The sequence below is a fragment of the Lagenorhynchus albirostris genome, chromosome 20 (assembly GCF_949774975.1).
Source record: "Lagenorhynchus albirostris chromosome 20, mLagAlb1.1, whole genome shotgun sequence".
Taxonomy (NCBI): Eukaryota; Metazoa; Chordata; class Mammalia; order Artiodactyla; family Delphinidae; genus Lagenorhynchus; species Lagenorhynchus albirostris.
The window spans coordinates 39,670,792-39,687,603 of record NC_083114.1 but is presented as its reverse complement, the minus strand read 5'-3'; the positions used below and the strand labels follow the sequence as shown (position 1 = coordinate 39,687,603).

Below are 16,812 nucleotides of genomic sequence, written 5' to 3'. Positions count from 1 at the left end.
TAAAATGAGAGACAGACAGGCTCTTCAAGCTAACCTTTAAAATCTGGGACAAGGCTTCGTTGTCTAAGAAAATGCAGACAAGGAGAAGCAAATTTTAAGCTAAGAAAAGCACACACCAATTCTACAGCCTATGCAATTATGGAAGACCTTCCATGATTCTCTTCTCTCACCTCGGTTTGTTTTGCTGGGATATATTCTCTGAAAGTGTTTATACTCTTCTGGAGCAGGAAAGTCTTCTACTGGATGGAAAGAATACTTTGACTCAAAATCATCTGCAAAAGGAACAATATTAATTCATATCGCCCTTCCTCGTGCTCCCACACACCTCTCTGACACTTCTGACTCTCCCCATACTAGTCTCCCGGGCTTCCTGATGTACCATGAGCGCCTGCCTTGCCCACTAAAGCAAGGTTCGTGAGGGCAGCAACAGCATTACTCTCTGCACCTCGTACGCACAGTGTGTTCAAAGGCTCTTTACGTTAAGGAATGAGTCTTTGAACTGGTTCTTTAAATCTTTCCACCCCAAACCAGGCACATACCAGGAGAGGAGCCCAGCTGTTTGCCTGGCAGGAGAAGGAAATATAGTTCTGTCTTTCAGTAACATAGTCATGTTAGAGACTATCACCATGGGAAACCAACTGAACTAAATCCACAAATTGGCAGAAATTAATCTAAAATGGGACTATATGCCACCAGCTATGGAACGATCTGACCAGAAAATTCCCTTTTGGCCCAGGCTCCCCTCATTGAGCTCTGCAACACAGTCGGGATGGCCATGTCATGGCTCCCACTCCCACTTTCCATGGCCCCTTTACAAGAAGGCTCAAATGTTCTATGGGTGTGGCTTGATCACATTCCAAAGGGCATATCCTCCAAGCAAAAATACTGGTCCACTTAACAGGAACAGACTAGAGCAGGGCCAGAGAAGAGCCAGCCATTAAAGAATCTACAGTGTTCAGGCTACAAGGGACTGTGCAGATCCTTCCAGACTTCCTCAACAGAGGGTCTAACAATACCTGATGGACAATCTTTACTTGGTGCTCCATCCCAGACCTAATGAATTAGAAATCTCTTAGGTGCAGTCTACGATTCATTTATAACCTTGGAAAAGTTAATCCGATACACTCTTGAGCTAGTCAGTCTCCTTGTTTCATAGATAAGGGAAGTGAGGTCCAAAAAAATGAAGTGACTTCTTCAAAGTAACACAACTAGTCAGTGGCTTTGGATTACTAGATAAAAGTTGTGTACACAGTGTTGTTTTGTTTTCAAAGGTCCAGAAAGGAGCTCTTCTTCCTAGGAGGATACGTAATTCCTGTCTCAATAATCCTGAAGAGGATACAGTCTCTGACCTAAAAGCTAACCACAAATAATGAGCCTTGGGGAGCAAGAGATTGGCTTTAGAGTTAGCACAACACCTGCTGATCTTACTTCCATCTATTCCAAAGGAATCGTGCCTAGAATTTGCCTAAGGAAAGGGATGTCCATGGATGGACCCAGAAGTCTGAGGGAAGGTCAGGAGAGGAACTGCAGTGAACAGAGGACACCAAGTGACCACTCCCACTCTGCAGCGGCCACTGGAATTAGTGAAGTCACCACAGGAACTATGAGACTAAAACAGCTAGCTACTCACCCAAGAAAGATCGGACAGTGGTAATAGAATCTCTGTGGCCATTCCTCAGGGGTGGTGGAGGCGGTGGGGGGGGCCCAGCTGGCGTCCTTGAGGGTGGAGGCGGGGGCCTTCCTCGGCTCAGGGGTTCTGACCCATGCATTCGGTACGGCGGGGGGGGAGGGGGGGCATCCCTGGCACCATTTCGGATCACGGGTGGCGGGGGTGGAGGAGCTGCAATTAAAGTTCAAAGCAGTTAGGTTTGGATGTAGAGACGGCGATGGACGGAGGGATTTGAGAGACATGGGCCAAAAGAGTGCTCGGTGCTTTCCCAAAGAACCAGACCCTGTGAACCACTGGACAGCATGTTAAATATCATATTCACCCTCCCCTCATCCCTATTTCTTTAACAACATCACCATTCTTCTCGATACCAAAGTTCAGAATAAATTTATGACCCTTTTTCATTTCCCAAGACAAGTCAGTCAAGAATTCCACTTATCCTCGATGATTTTTTTCTCTGCTTTCGCATGCCTTCCTCCACAATTCTAAGTCAGGGCTTTCTCATTTTTATCTTGTTCTACTGCAAAAAGCCTCTCAAATGTTTTCCTTGCTTCTAATCTCTTAGCCTTTCAATCCATTCTGCATACCACCAACTCACTAATCTCCCCAAAATACTAGCTCAAACTTTTCCAAGGGCTTTGCATTTCCCATATCATAAAGTTTCAAATCCTTAGCTTCCACACTGCCTGGGTCTCACCCAATCATTTTCCTTTCTTACACAGTAACCCACATCAGTCAGCCTGACTGCACCTTCTTTTCTTCCTTGATCCCTACACTGGATTAGGTACCACTCTTCTGTACTGCTCTGTTGACTCTGTCTCTCTCTACCACTACTATGTTTTTTACATGCGCTTCTTCCCGAGGGTACTGTATATTTCTTAAAGTCAGAGCAGTGTCCATTCATCTGAGTTCCCAAGCTCAGCACATGGTAGGTCTTCAATCAATAAGTGCTAAATAAACCAAATTACATATGCTTTACTCTTGTGACTCCCCCACAATACTCAGAAATACCACCCCTCATCCCTTACTATCAAATCCTACTTTTCTTTAAGGTTCAACTCAAGTCCCATCTTCTCAAGGCTTTTCCAAAGCAATCCACTCTAATCTGATTCCCTCCTTTGCTCTCCCACAGCATTTACAGGCTATGTCACTTATTCTAACACTTAGTAGTACAGACTAAAATGAGTGATTTTCAAATTATGTATAATAATTTCATCTGCAGAAGTTATATATTTCCAATGATAGGCTCATTGCTCAAAAAAAATAGGGAACACCTCTTTTGGAATTGCCTCCAAACTCAGGTTGCCAGACAGATCCATAAATATTATCATATGATGGTCACTTCTCATTTCTGAGGTTGCACCACCAACAAAAAAATTCATACCTACGTCTGACTCTGATTTTTGGCCATTTTCGAAAATCAAATTCACCCTTAAAAGACAAAATTTGCCACCAAGCATAAGGTAATGTCAAAAGCATGTTGGGGGGAATTCCCTGCTGGCGCAGTGGTTAAGAATCTGCCTGCCAATGCAGGGGACACGGGTTCAAGCCCTGGTCCGGGGAGAGATCCCACATGCCGCAGAGCAACTAAGCCCGGGTGCCACAACTATGAGCCTGCGCTCTAGAGCCCGCGAGCCACAACTATGGAGCCTGCGTGCCTAGAGCCTGTGCTCTGCAACAAGAGAAGCCACTGCAATAAAAAGCCCGTGCACTGCAACGAAGAGTAGCCCTCGCTCGCTGCAACTAGAGAAAGCCCACGCACAGCAACGAAGACCCAATGCAACCAAAAATAAAATAAATAAAAAAATAAGAGCATGTTGGGGGACTTCCCTGGTGGCACAGTGGTTAAGAATCCACCTGCCAATGCAGGGGACACAGGTTCAATCCCTGGTCCAGGAAGATTCCACATGCCGCGGAGCAACTAAGCCCATGTGCCACAACTACTGAGCCTGTGCTCTAGAGCCCGCGAGCCACAACTACTGAGCTCACGCACCACAACTACTGAAGTCCGCACGCCTAGAGCCTGTGCTCCACAACAACAGAAGCCACTGTGATGAGAAGCCCAAGCACCGCAACGAAGAGTAGCCGCTGCTCGCCGCAACTAAGAGAAATCCTGCGTGCAGCAATGAAGACCCAATGCAGCCAATAAATAAATAAATAAATAAAAAGCATGCTGGACAACACTGGAATAGGTTCGAATGTGTTTAAGTTAGATTATTTCTATGCTTTGCACTAACAATAATAGCAGCTACCATTTATTTGATATCCATCATGTTCCAAGCACTGTCCTGGGCACTTTCTATGTATTAAATCTTTAAAAATTCTTGTAGCCACCCCTGCACAAGTATGAGGCATTATCCCCATTTCACAAATGAGGAAACTGGGACTCAAGCTGTTTGTCTAAGGTCACAGATCTAACAGACCCAGCATACGTCTGCTCTTCCATAGTAAGAAAACTGCTACACAATGCTTTTCACAACAACCTCAAGTATTAAATATCTCCCGAACAAATGTATAACCCAGTGAGATGGAAATGTGTCTTTTGGAACCTGGGCCATGTTACCAAACAGTACATGGAGACTACTTGGCTTAACAGCCAACACTGTCTTAGTAATAAGAGTGTATATCATTCTTCCTGAATTACTGTTAGAATTTCTATAGAGTAACCATAGTTAAGAATGAAACAGTAATGGGACGATTTTGTTATTGTTTTTGTTTTTTTTAAATATTTATTTGGCTGCACCGGGTCTTTAGTTGCAGCATGAGGGATCTTCGTTGTGGCGTGTGGGATCTTATAGTTGTGGCATGCAGACTCTTAGTTGTGCCATGAGGGATCTATTTCCCTGACCAGGGATAGAGTCTGAGCCCCCTGCACTGGGAGCGTGGAGTCCTAACCGCTGGACTACGAGGGCAGACCCTGGGATGATGCTTATAGACAAGAAGTCTGGCACTGTAGGCCCAGTAAATGTTAGTTTTAGCTTCCCATAAAACACACTCAGAATGTCAACTCTCCCTCACTCTCCAAGGTCTGTATAAGTATGGACGGGGCCATTAGAGGCCATAATTAAAGAGAAATCTCCTTAACTCCTCCCAGCAGATCTCTGAACCCTGTTTTCATTCCAAATCTGCCCAAACTGAAGCTCTTTCAGGTCATCCTCAAAATATTTCCCTAAGACTCAGATTTCTCAGGGCCCTGAGAGTCTGCATCTACTGCGAGAGCGGGGTCAGGGAGAGTAAGGTAGATGGTGGGTCAGGCTCAAAAGGACACCAGCTAGACTCTGAGCAGGAGGCAGTGATGAGGGCCAACCTGGATGGGCAAAACGGAGCAGGACCAAGAGCTACCTGCTTGGCTCCCTCAGCACCCTCCCTCAGGGCCGGTCATCCTGACCAGATTCTGTCATCTCTAAGAAGTTTCTGAGCTCTTTGTCACATCCAGTTTCAAGACTTTCAAGTGACAGAGCCAGACCCCAAGAAATAAGCAGCGTGCAAAAGAAACCCTGGGGTAGGAAGACTGACTTCTGTAATCCAAGATAAACCCGTATTAAAGAAAGCATGACGTTATTTTTTTTTAACTGAAGTATAGTTGATTTACAGTGTTGTGCTACTTTCTGCTATATAGCAAAGTGATTCAGTTATACATATTCTTTTTTTAATATTGTTTTCCATTATGGTTTATCATAAGATACTGAATATAGTTCACTGTGCTATACAGTAGGACCTTGTTGTTTATTCATTCTATATATAATCACTTACATCTGCTAAATCTAACCTCCCACTCCATTCTCGATTCTTTTAAAAAGAAAAAAAATTCCCTTAAAAAAATAGTGTTTTAGGGACTTCCCTGGTGGTCCAGTGGTTAAGACTCCATGCTCCCAATGCAGGGGTACTGGGTTTGATCTCTGGTCAAGGAACTAGATCCCTCATGCCGCAACTAAGACCCGGCACAGCCAAAATAAAATAAATAAATAAATATATACATATTTTTTAAAATAGTGTTTTACTCTGCAAAGGAAAAATTCAGAAAACAAATGCTATGGACAATAAGGGACTTTTTGGTCTCTGAGCACCCCGGGGAGGGTAAAAGACTACATACTCATTCAAATGTAAATAATTCATAAAGAAACAAAAGTAAATTATCCCATGTTATCACACCATATGATTTATTAATAGAGATAAGTCCATGAAAACTGCCTAGAAGTCCTTTGCATAAAACCACTAAATTCGTCAGCACACCACAGTTTATAAAGCACTTTTACACATCCTTTTATTTATAACCATCTCTGAAAAGTACTGTGAACACCATTTTATAGATGAGGAAACAAACTCAGAGAATCAGGGTGATCTGCCCAATGTCACGAAACAAGTGGAGCCAATACTCGAAAGATCTCTGACTAAAATATCTCAATTTCTTTTCAGAGTGTCACTCTTGAGAACTGCTGCTCTGGTTACTGATACAGAAAGCAGGCTGAGGCCTATGTCAGGCCTCGAAGTTGGTGATGGCTAGTAGACAGAAGAACAAGGCTCATAACTTCACATTTTTCTAACGAAATCACAAAAAAAGAACTGAGAAGTGGGAAGCAAGAAGTCTGCAGACATTTAAAACAACTCAGTTCAACCCACAGAAATTACATTTTTCTCTGCTTCTATTCCTGGTTGGCTTCCGAAAGATATGGGCTCTGCTCAGATAAAGGGTCATTTTAAAAAATCCCTAAGTTAAAAAAAAAATTTTCTTTTTAACCTAAACTTTGTAGAGTCAAAGGTCACGTAAGGACTATATCCTTATGGCTGAAGCCAGGGAGATACAGGGTCGGCCATGTACCTGGCTCCTGTGTGACCGCCTGATGCTACTGCCAGCTCCTAGAATACAAGTCTCTGTACTTAATCAAGCAGCAGTACCAGTTAACGGGCCTTTAATACATACTTCCTGATGACACACCTGCTTAATCGATGATCTCATCTATACCTGCAGCGACTGTTTAAAATCAAAGTTCAAAAGCCATTTGTGGAGGCTGCGGCTCAAAGCCCAATGAAACAAGAGAATACAGGAGCCAAAATTCCTAGGTCTGAGAAGGCCCCAGCATGGTCTCGTTCACTCTCTACTTTTCAGTCAGGCTATTTTGTAAGATGACACAACCTCTCCCACCTTTTTGAAGGTTCCTTAATCCCCTCCTTACCCAGTTCAGGACCATGGTCCCTTGTTACAAGCACTTCCTTACACACACCCTTAACTCCCTTGCCCTGCTCTCCATTACAGTCGCACATGCCTAAAAACCACTAACCTGGTTAAATACAACTCTGCTCCAACTCAGTACCTGCAGAGGCACAGCTGAACACACACCGCGCTGATGAATCTCACTTGAAATGTGTGGCCCCTAAGCTCGAGCGGGCCTTCCGTGATGCTGGTCATCCTAGCACACTTCTCTCCTCCACTCATTCTCCTGCATGCCCAGATGGCCATTTTGTGCCCTCTTTCCTCTCTCCTCAAATCTCCCTCTATTTCCTTACCCTCATTCACAGCATATATTCTTGCTTTCAATTTCACCCAGAATATAGAAGCAAAAAAAAAAAAGGGCTTCCCTGGTGGCACAGTTGTTAAGAATCTGCCTGCCAATGCAGGGGACACGAGTTCAAGCCCCAGGCTGGGAAGATTCCACATGCTGCGAAGCAACTAAGCCCATGCGCCACAACTACTGAGCCTGCGCTCTAGAGCCCGCGAGCCACAACTACTGAGCCTGTGTGCCACAACTACTGAAGTCCATGTGCCTAGAGCCCGTGCTCCGCAACAAGAGAAGCCACTGCAATGAGAAGCCCGCGCACCACAAGGAACAGTAGACCCCGCTCCATGCAACTAGAGAAAAGCCCGCGTGCAGCAATGAAGACCCAACGCAGCCATAAATAAATAAATAAATACATTTATTTAAAAAAAGTTTTAGAAGAAACTTTCCACATGCTCCTACCACTACACCCACCTACCTACTTGCTTCTTTGCCTATATGCTCTGCCTTCCCTCCTGTTACCACAAAGAACTGTGTTCTTATCTAAGGCCAGCCCTTGACCTGTGGATCAGGTTCCATTCCTTCTTGCCTCCCCAAGGACACTATCCAGGCAATTTCCTCCTCTCTACTGGATCATTCCATCAGCACACAAACAGATGCTGAACTATCTCCCGTCTTGGGTGGGGTGGGGCGGGGGGAACCAACCCTCAATCTCTCATCCTCCTCCAGCAACCATTCCGCATACCTGTACCCCCCACTCCCCTTTACAGCAAACTCCCTAGAGTTTCTCTATTGCTATCTTCATCAAGTCCTCTCCTATTCCGGTATGCTTGAACCCACCCCGATTAGACTTTCACCCTCACGCTCCCTCCAGCACTCCACTGAAACTACTTAGAAGGGTAGTTTGGGGGTCCCCAAAATGACTCCCACGTTGCTGAGACCAATGTCATTCTCAGTCTTCAACTTACCTGACCCACCTGCAGCACAGGCCACAGCTGCTCACTCACTCTATCCTGGACTTTCTCCATTACTCTCTTGGCATTCCTCCTTTCTTCCTCACTAGAGGCTCTTTCTCAGTTTTCTCTGCTTAGTACTCTTATCACTCTCACCTGTCAATGTAGGAAGGCCTCAGGCCTCGGACCTCTCCTCTTCTCTATACTCACGCCCCAGGTGATCTCACCCCAGCATGTGGTTCTCAATATCCTTCAAATTTCTCTCTCTAGCCCAGACCACTCCCCTGAACTTCAGAGTCTGAGAGTCAATCGACAATTGGTTATTTCCTCTTGGATGTCTAACAGGCACCTCAAACTTGACATCCAAAACTGAACACCCACCTTCCCCCAAACCTGCTGTGATCCTATCCATCTACTCAGATTATTGCACTAGCCCCCTAAGTGGTCTCCTTTGGCCCCTTTGTCCTCCTGCGGTGGGTTCTCAACAACACAGCCAGTTGCCTTTTCAAAAGGTAAATCAAAGCTACTTCTGTGTTCCAAGCCCCCGTGCCGCGCCAGTGGCTCCCCATCTCACACAGAGTAAAACCCAAAGTTTTCACAAAGTCCTCCAGTGTCCTCCCGTGGCATCTGGCTTTCTGACCTCCACATCCTACCGCTCTTCCCCTCACACATCCTGGTCTGCCACAATGGTCTCCTTGCTGTCCCCAGCCTCAGGGTCTTTGCATTTGCTGCCCTCAATGCCTGCGTAGCGTACTCCCTCACTTCCTTCAGGTATCTGCCACACTGTCACTTTATCAGTAAGGCCTTCCCTGACCCCAACTCTACCCTCACCCCTGTAATTTAAAATGTTACCTCATCCCCACTCCAGTATATCCCATTCCCTTTCTCTGCTTTGTATTTTTCTAAAGCATCTATATACTATGTATTTATATATATATATATTTTTTTTTTCTAATTAATTTGTTAACTGTCCAGGAGAACAGGATTTTTTGTCTCTTTTATTTACTGCTGTTTTCCTAACAACAGAGTCTGACACGTAAAGAGGCACTCAATAAACCTGTTGAATGAGTGTTCACTTCAATCACTGAAGGAGAGCTTTGGGGAAAAGCGTGAAGAGGAAGGATAAACTCAATCTCAGTATGGTAGGAAAAATCAGGTGCTTCCAGGCACTTACCTGCTCCCCGACTGGGAGGGTCTCGGGCTGGGGGAGGTGGCCTATTACTCTGTAAAGAAGGGGAGGCTGAGGTGGGTGGAGGAGGCGCTAGGCCTCTGACAGGCCCTGGTGTCTTCCTATGCAAAGAATTGTGTCTCTGTGGCAGCTCAGGGGCTGACTCGTTAGTGGGACTGGAGGGTCCATTGGGGACCCCGGGAGGCTGGCGGTAAGGCGGAGGCGGAGGAGCTGGAGACTGGCCACCTGGTCCTGTTCTGACATTCACAGGGGAAGGAGGCGGCTTGACTGGGGGTGGAGCGGGAGGTCCCTCTCGACCAAGGTGAAGCCGCTGTCCAGGTGTGGGTGGCAGGGGCTTCTCTCTGTTGTAGGCTGCGGCTTTGCTGCTGTGCACAGGCAGAGGCGTAGGGGGGGCGTTGGCACGCCGCCCCGGGGGAGGCGGAGGAGGGGCGGAGGAGCTGTGCTTCATGCCCGTATTGCTGGTGGTATTAGGCCGAGAGAGGTCCGGTAACGAGGGTCTCTGCATCCGGGGCAGTTCTGGGAGTGAGGCTCGGTTGCTGTCTGTATCATCCTGAGGGCGCCCGCTGGCTGTAGACCCCGGAGGCCTTGGGGCAGCAGCTCGAGAACTGGGGACTTGTAGCGCTGGCTTGCCAGCTAGGTTCTCTACAAATACACCAGACAGCACTGGGTCAACAGAGCTGGACCTACGTTGCTGGGTATCTCCACGTCACCCCGCCTCCTTAGTGCAACCTGCATGGCAGCAGGGCAAATACCTGTATGATTCTGGGTTTTAACCTGGTTTCAGGCTCAGGGCCCATTAACAAACACTACTGATGCAAGCTGAACGCATTCTTATTTACCTGCAGCTTTTGCTTTATTCTACTTTATAACCCCTGCCCTGCCCCCACTCCTTCTTCCCATCTCTACCACACTCCTCAACCCCAGAGGGCCCACCTGGGACGAGTCACAAACGAACGTGCTTGGGAAACATCCTAAGAAAGTACTTATCACATACCTGAACCGTCCTTGGCTCCCACAGGGCGGAGCTTGGGCACTCCTCCTTGGAAGAGACCTCCCTTGGGCTGCAGGGCAGCTGCTCCAGAGCCATAACCACCACTGCTTCCTTTGGGTTCTGGAAAGCACACCATTAGGATTTTCATTTCATATGCTCTGAGGCTGGTGACCAAGTCAATCCTGAGGAGAAACCCCTCCTCTACCTGGGCTTTAATTTGCAAACAAACCGATATTGCTTTTGCCTTTCCACTGAAATAGAAAGCTGGGCTTCTCTGCTCCACAGCTTCATGTAGGTGTGGGGATGAAACTCTGTGCTGTGATGAAAGAGAGAAAACAAAAGGAACGAGGAGCCAATCTTCCTTTATTTAGGGCAGAGTGGTAACCAGGATGAGGACCTGTTCAACAGAGTTCTCTAGGCTTTCCTCTCCAAGTCCCAGATGGTGAGGGGGCTTAATGGCTCAGGGACCCAGGTGTGAGAAAACCCCCAGAGGCCTTTCAGAATGAACACCTGTAGCAATTATAAAATCATCGTTGGCTTCAGCTTACAGGTTTTTAGGACTGTGGTGGTCTTCTCAGAGAAAAGCCAAGGATATGCCCTAACAAGCACTAGTTATAGTAGGAGATGGGAGGCTTAAGATCCCGAGAATGCTTCTCAAAGGTCAAAAAGCAATTTCTAAGGTATTCAAATGAACAGATGAGAAGACAGCCAAAGAACATGCCAAGACAAAACTCTCCCACTTACGACCCAACAATAAAAATGACAGCCAAGCCTAGTCCCCGAGTCAATCCTGGGATCCCGGTGGTTCATTAGGAGATGAAGCTTAGACTCACTCTCGAGGAGGGGAGCGCTCCGATCATTAACGTTGGTCACCTTCTTCAGCCTGGTCCCTTTGCAGATGTCCTGTAAGAGAGCACCTCGACCCCGCTGCTCATCTCTACTCAGCTTGGGCAGCTCAGTGTTGGCCTGAAGGAAGAGGGAAACATAAGTTCACCCTCAATATCCCCTTCATCACAAGCTCGGGATAAATGCCTTAAGCCAAACTGGATTCCACGAGATGCCTGTCTAACCTAATAAGATACATGTGCCAAACGACAGTATCAATGTCCATTATCCTCCTCCTTAGAACTTTCTCTCATGCTGTACCTTCTGTGAAGGATATAGGTCTTCCTCCTGTTCAGAAGCTTCTGACAGGAGGCCTGCACCAATACTTACTGAGCACCTATGTGCTAGGCTTGTGTGCCGGACACTTTATTTGTATCATCACCACCAAGGCAAACGTTTATTGAGCCCCCACTATATCCCAGGCATTGTGCTAATAATAAGCACATTACTTTCATTATCTTGTTTAAATCCTGAAGTATTCCTATGACCAACAACAACAGGAGCATAGGGACAGACAGCTAGATAAATGGAACAAAACAGGAAGTCCATAAAGCAGGGCCAGGTCTATATAGAAATAATAAAAATATATTTCTTCAGTGCAGAAAGGATAGATTATTAAATACAAGGTGTTAATAACAAGTGGTTAAGTTTTTTGGCCATGCCAGGCGGCATGTAGGATCTTAGTTCCCCAACCAGGGATCGCACACACACCCCCTGCAGCGGAAGCGTGGAGTCTTAACCACTGGACCACCAGGGAAGTCCGACAAGTGGTTAATTTTTAGAAAAAAATAATAAAGTTAAATACCTACCTTAGCACTTTACTCTCAAATAAATTCTAGCTGAATTATAAAATTTAAGTGTAAAAAAATAAAACCACAGAAGTACTATATGCAAAAATATAGGTAATGGGAAGGACTTTCTAATCAAGACAATCAAAATACAGGAAAAGATCGACAGATTTGCTTATTTCAAATTATTTACTTAGGAATATAAGTAAATAAGCAGATGACACACTGGAAGAAAAATTGTCAGTGACAAATGTTAACATATGATAGAAATAAAGGTAGTGGCCCAAATCTATAGAGCATTAACATATAAAGATGACTTAGAAATCAGTAGGATAATAAGCAAAAGATATGAACCACACTGCATAAAAGAAGTCAAAAGAGCCAACAAATATGGAAAAAAAACAACTATAATAAAAAAAAATGTAGTGTAAAACTATCATTATCTACCTATGATACTGGTAAAGGTTAAAATTACAAAGAGACTGCTAGCTTTGTGAAGGCAAGGACCACTGCCTGTACAGTGCCTGGCACACTGAAGATGTTCAAAACAATGTATAGAATAAAAAGCTGCCCCATGGTGATCTTAAGGATCCAGAAAAACAGGTACTCTTTTCTACTACCTGTGGTAGGATAGATTGGTATGATTTTTCTAGAAAGTAATTTATGTATCAAACACCTCGTAAAAGTCTAGCACAAGAATTCTACTTCCAGAAATTAACTTTAAGAAAATAATTGGAGACATGCACAAAGACGATAATAATAGCAAAAAACAGTTTATAATAGCATAAAGCGGAAGTAATCTAAAAGTTCAACCGAAAAGAACAACAATGGTATAATCATACAGTGGGATGCCAGTTAAGCTCTTAAAGGATGTAGAAGTAAGCATCTTTTCATGGAAATAAATATCTGACACAATCAAGCAAAAAATATTATAGAACAATACATATACATGATTCCAGTTTTCTACAGGAGTCATAATAGGACCTATCTCATAGGGTAGTTTTGAGAATTAAATGATAACACTTTTTAAGAGCTTAGCACAGTGCCTGGTGTATAGTATGAGTTCAATAAGTAGCAGCTAGCTTATATTGTGAAGAATAAAAAGGTACACACATACAGAAAATTTCTAGAAGGATATACACTGATACTAGCAAAAGTTAATCTGGGGTAATAATTATTTATGTTTATCTGTATTTTCTAGTTTTCCTACAATAAACATACAAAATGTTAACAAAGGTTAATTATAGATTAACATTTTCTATGTTTATTGGTGTTCTCTAGTTTTTTCTGGATTTTTAGTAAAGAATTTTTTAATGATATCACTAAACATTTAATGACATGACAAGCCATTCATGATGTATTAATGAGGAAGAAGAGCCAATCAGAAATCAGTATGTATATAAAGAACAGCCTTTTTTTAAAAAAAAGGTAGACGGGCTTCCCTGGTGGCGCAGTGGTCAGGAACCCGCCTGCCAATGCAGGGGTCACGGGTTCGAGTCCTGGTCTGGGAAGATCCCACATGCTGCAGAGCAACTAAGCCCGTGCACCACACTACTGAGACTGCATTCTAGAGCCCGTGAACCACAACTACTGAGCCCACGCGCCACAGTTACTGAAGCCCACGTGCCTAGAGCCCATGCTCCATAACAAGAGAAGCCACCAAAATGAGAAGCCTGCGCACGGCAACGAAGAGTAGCCCCCGCTCACTGCAACTACAGAAAGCCCGTGCGCAGCAACAAAGACCCAATGCAGCCATAAATAAATAAATAAATAAATAAATAAATAAATAAATAATTTTTAAAAAGGTAGACAGATACAAAAGGAAGAAGGAGGGAGGGGAAGTCTAGACACAAAACTGTTATGAATGGTTGGATTACGGGTAACTGCTCCTTTTTGCTTAACCACAGTTCATAAATTTCTTGAACATATTACTTTTGTAAAGAGAAAAATATTACTAAGCATGTCCAAAATTGAGCTCATATCCTCCTCCACAAACCTGTTTCTCTTGTAAATAGCACCAGCATTCAATCAATCCCCCAGGGCTTCCCTGGTGGCACAGTGGTTGAGAGTCCGCCTGCCGATGCAGGGGACACGGGTTCGTGCCCCGGTCCGGGAAGATCCACATGCCGCGGAGCGGCTAGGCCCGTGAGCCATGGCCACTGAGCCTGCGCGTCCGGAGCCTGTGCTCCGCAACGGGAGAGGCCACGACAGTGAGAGGCCCGCGTACCGCAAAAAATAAATAAATAAATAAATAAATAAAAATTAAAAAATCAATCCCCCAACTAGAGTCATTCAAATCTCCTTCCTCTTCTTCACTCTTCCATCTGTCATCAGACTCTTAAGATTTTACTCTGTCATTGTCTCTTGTCTCCACTCTCTATCCTCACTGCTTTAGTCCAGACTCTTATTTTCAATTGCCACAAGCTTCTGTCTCCAGTCTCAACCTCCCTGTCTGTAGTCTCAACTCCCAACCTACCGTCCACACTGTGAAGAGTAACTTTCCTAATATAAACCCAAGCAGGTTCCTCCTGCTGCTGAAGAGACTTCAGCATCTCCCCATCATGACCAAGAGAAAACTCCAACCCCCCACCTACACCTCCAGCCTCAGCTCCCACCACACCCCAAAAATTACAGGAAAAAAACCAGAAGTTGGCAGACCTGAACTGTTGTCCTAGTTCTGAAACAAATTAGCTAGGTTAAGTCACCTTTCCTCTTTCAGGGCACAATTTCTCATCTGTTAAACACCCAACACACCCAACACACCCACACCCACACCCACACCCACACACACCCACACCCACACCCACACCCACACCCACACCCACACCCACACCCACACCCACACACGATGAAGCACCCAGGTTCCTTCCTTCTTTCTCATGTGACTCCAGGTATCACAACTCAGACATTGCTTTTTTTTCTTCCCATTACTGAACCTTTAGTCTTCCCCCTAATTCCATTAACTCCTTTCTTTCTTGATATGGGGCATGGGGGCATTTAGACCTGATGGACTTGACTTTAAAGTGAACTGATTTGGAGTAGAAGAGAAGGAAATGAAATGGCAGCAAGAAACAACAACTAGGAATTGCCATCCCTTTTCTCAAAGATGCAGAAAAAGGACACATTGACCTTTATACTACAATAGTTTTAGGGAAGACACACTAGTTCCTACTCTGATGCCACCTGCCCAAATCTCCATTTAGACTGAACCAGGATAAAAAAACCAAGACAAGCCATTATGGTCCTAAGAGGACTTCTCAGGAATCAGAACGAATTGAGGAAGACAGACTTTACTTATTTATTCTCCATCTTCCTACACCCCATGTCTTTGAGTACACTATGTCTCATACCAGGAAGCCCTAAGTATCCATTCAGGTCTTGAGATAGCCAGGTGGATGGACTACCTACCTGATTAGAAGTGGGAGGTGGAGGAGGACCAGGGGGTGGTGGAGGGGGAGGAGGAATTGGCATCCTTGCCCTGTTTGCAGTTGGCACTGCTCTCTTTCCTTTTTAATCTGCAGCTTTAGGTCACTCATATACCTGCAAGTGAAACAGAAATAAATTCATGAGAACAACTTTGCCATGAAACACACTGAGTACCAGGAGAACCAGAGGACTGAGCATGACACCAGAGAGAAACTAGGCACTCATCTCCTAGTCACACTGTGATCTAGTCCAGGGCTCGGTAAATCTCTTCTGTAAAAGGCCAGATAAAAAAATACTTTAGGCTTTGTAAACCACATATGGTCTCTGTCGCACATTATCCTTCTGTTTTGTTTTGACAACCTTTTAAATTAATAAACTTTATTTCTTAGAGCAGTTTTAGGTTCACAGCAAAACTGAGCAGAAAGTACAGAGTTCCCCTAAAACCCCTGTCCCCCACCACACACACAGAGTCCCCCACTATCTATACCCTGCAGTGATACATTTGTCACAATTGATGAACCTACACTGACACCTCGTTATCACCTGAAATCCATAGTTTACATTAGGGTTCACTCTTGGTGTTGTACGTTCCATGGGTTTGGACAAATGTATAACAACTCTCCACCAATGTCGTATCATACAGAATCGTTTCACTGTCCTAAAAAATCTCTTATGCTGTATCTGTTCATCCCTCCCTGCCCCCCACCCCTGAACCCCTGGCAACCACTGAGTTTTTTTTTTTTGGGGGGGGGTACACGGGCCTCTCACTATTCTGGCCTCTCCCGTTGTGGAGCACAGGCTCCAGACGTGCAGGCTCAGCGGCCATGGCCCAGCCGCTCAGTGGCATGTGGGATCTTCCCGGACCGGGGCACAAACCCGTGTCCCCTGCATCGGCAGGCGGACTCTCAACCACTGTGCCACCAGGGAAGCCCAACCACTGAGCTTTTTAATGTCTTCATAGTTTTGCCTTTTCCAGAATGCTGTATAGTTGGAATCATACAGTACCCCTTTCTGATTGGCTTCTTTCACTTGGTAATATGCATTTAAGTTTCCTCCATGTCTTTTCATGGCTTGATAGCTCATTTCTTTTTAGCACTGAATAACATTCCACTGTCTGGATGTACCACAGTTTGTTTATCCATTCACCTCCTGAAGGACATCTGGGATGCTTCCAAGTTTTAGCAATTATGAATAACGCTGATATAAACATCCTCGTGCAGGTTTTTGTGAGGACATAAGTTTTTGACTCATTTGGGTAAAACATCAAGGAGCATGACTGATGGATCATATGGTAAGAGTATGTTCTGTAATAAACTGCCAAAATACCTTCCGCAATGGCTGTACCAATTCACATTCTCACCAGCAATGAATGAGAGTTCCTATTGCTCCACATCCTCGCCAGCCTTCTGGATTTAG

The 16,812-nt window shown here is 44.9% G+C and overlaps 1 protein-coding gene across 4 annotated transcripts in view; it reads right to left on the bottom strand.

Moving 5' to 3' along the window:
- WIPF2 (WAS/WASL interacting protein family member 2) overlaps positions 1-16,812 on the bottom strand; it is a 39,116-nt gene that overhangs the window by 207 nt on the left and 22,097 nt on the right. For 3 of the 4 annotated variants that reach the window (XM_060133517.1, XM_060133515.1, XM_060133514.1), the window contains 6 exons: positions 15,379-15,510; positions 11,131-11,263; positions 10,301-10,417; positions 9,292-9,948; positions 1,631-1,840; positions 171-272 (listed from right to left, as the gene is read on the bottom strand). In XM_060133517.1, the coding sequence (XP_059989500.1) occupies positions 171-272; positions 1,631-1,840; positions 9,292-9,948; positions 10,301-10,417; positions 11,131-11,263; positions 15,379-15,441 (1,282 nt within the window). In that variant the 5' untranslated portion in view covers positions 15,442-15,510. Of the gene's footprint in view, positions 1-170; positions 273-1,630; positions 1,841-9,291; positions 9,949-10,300; positions 10,418-11,130; positions 11,264-13,966; positions 14,130-15,378; positions 15,511-16,812 lie in introns of those variants that run through there. The other variant, XM_060133513.1, reaches the window with a different exon arrangement.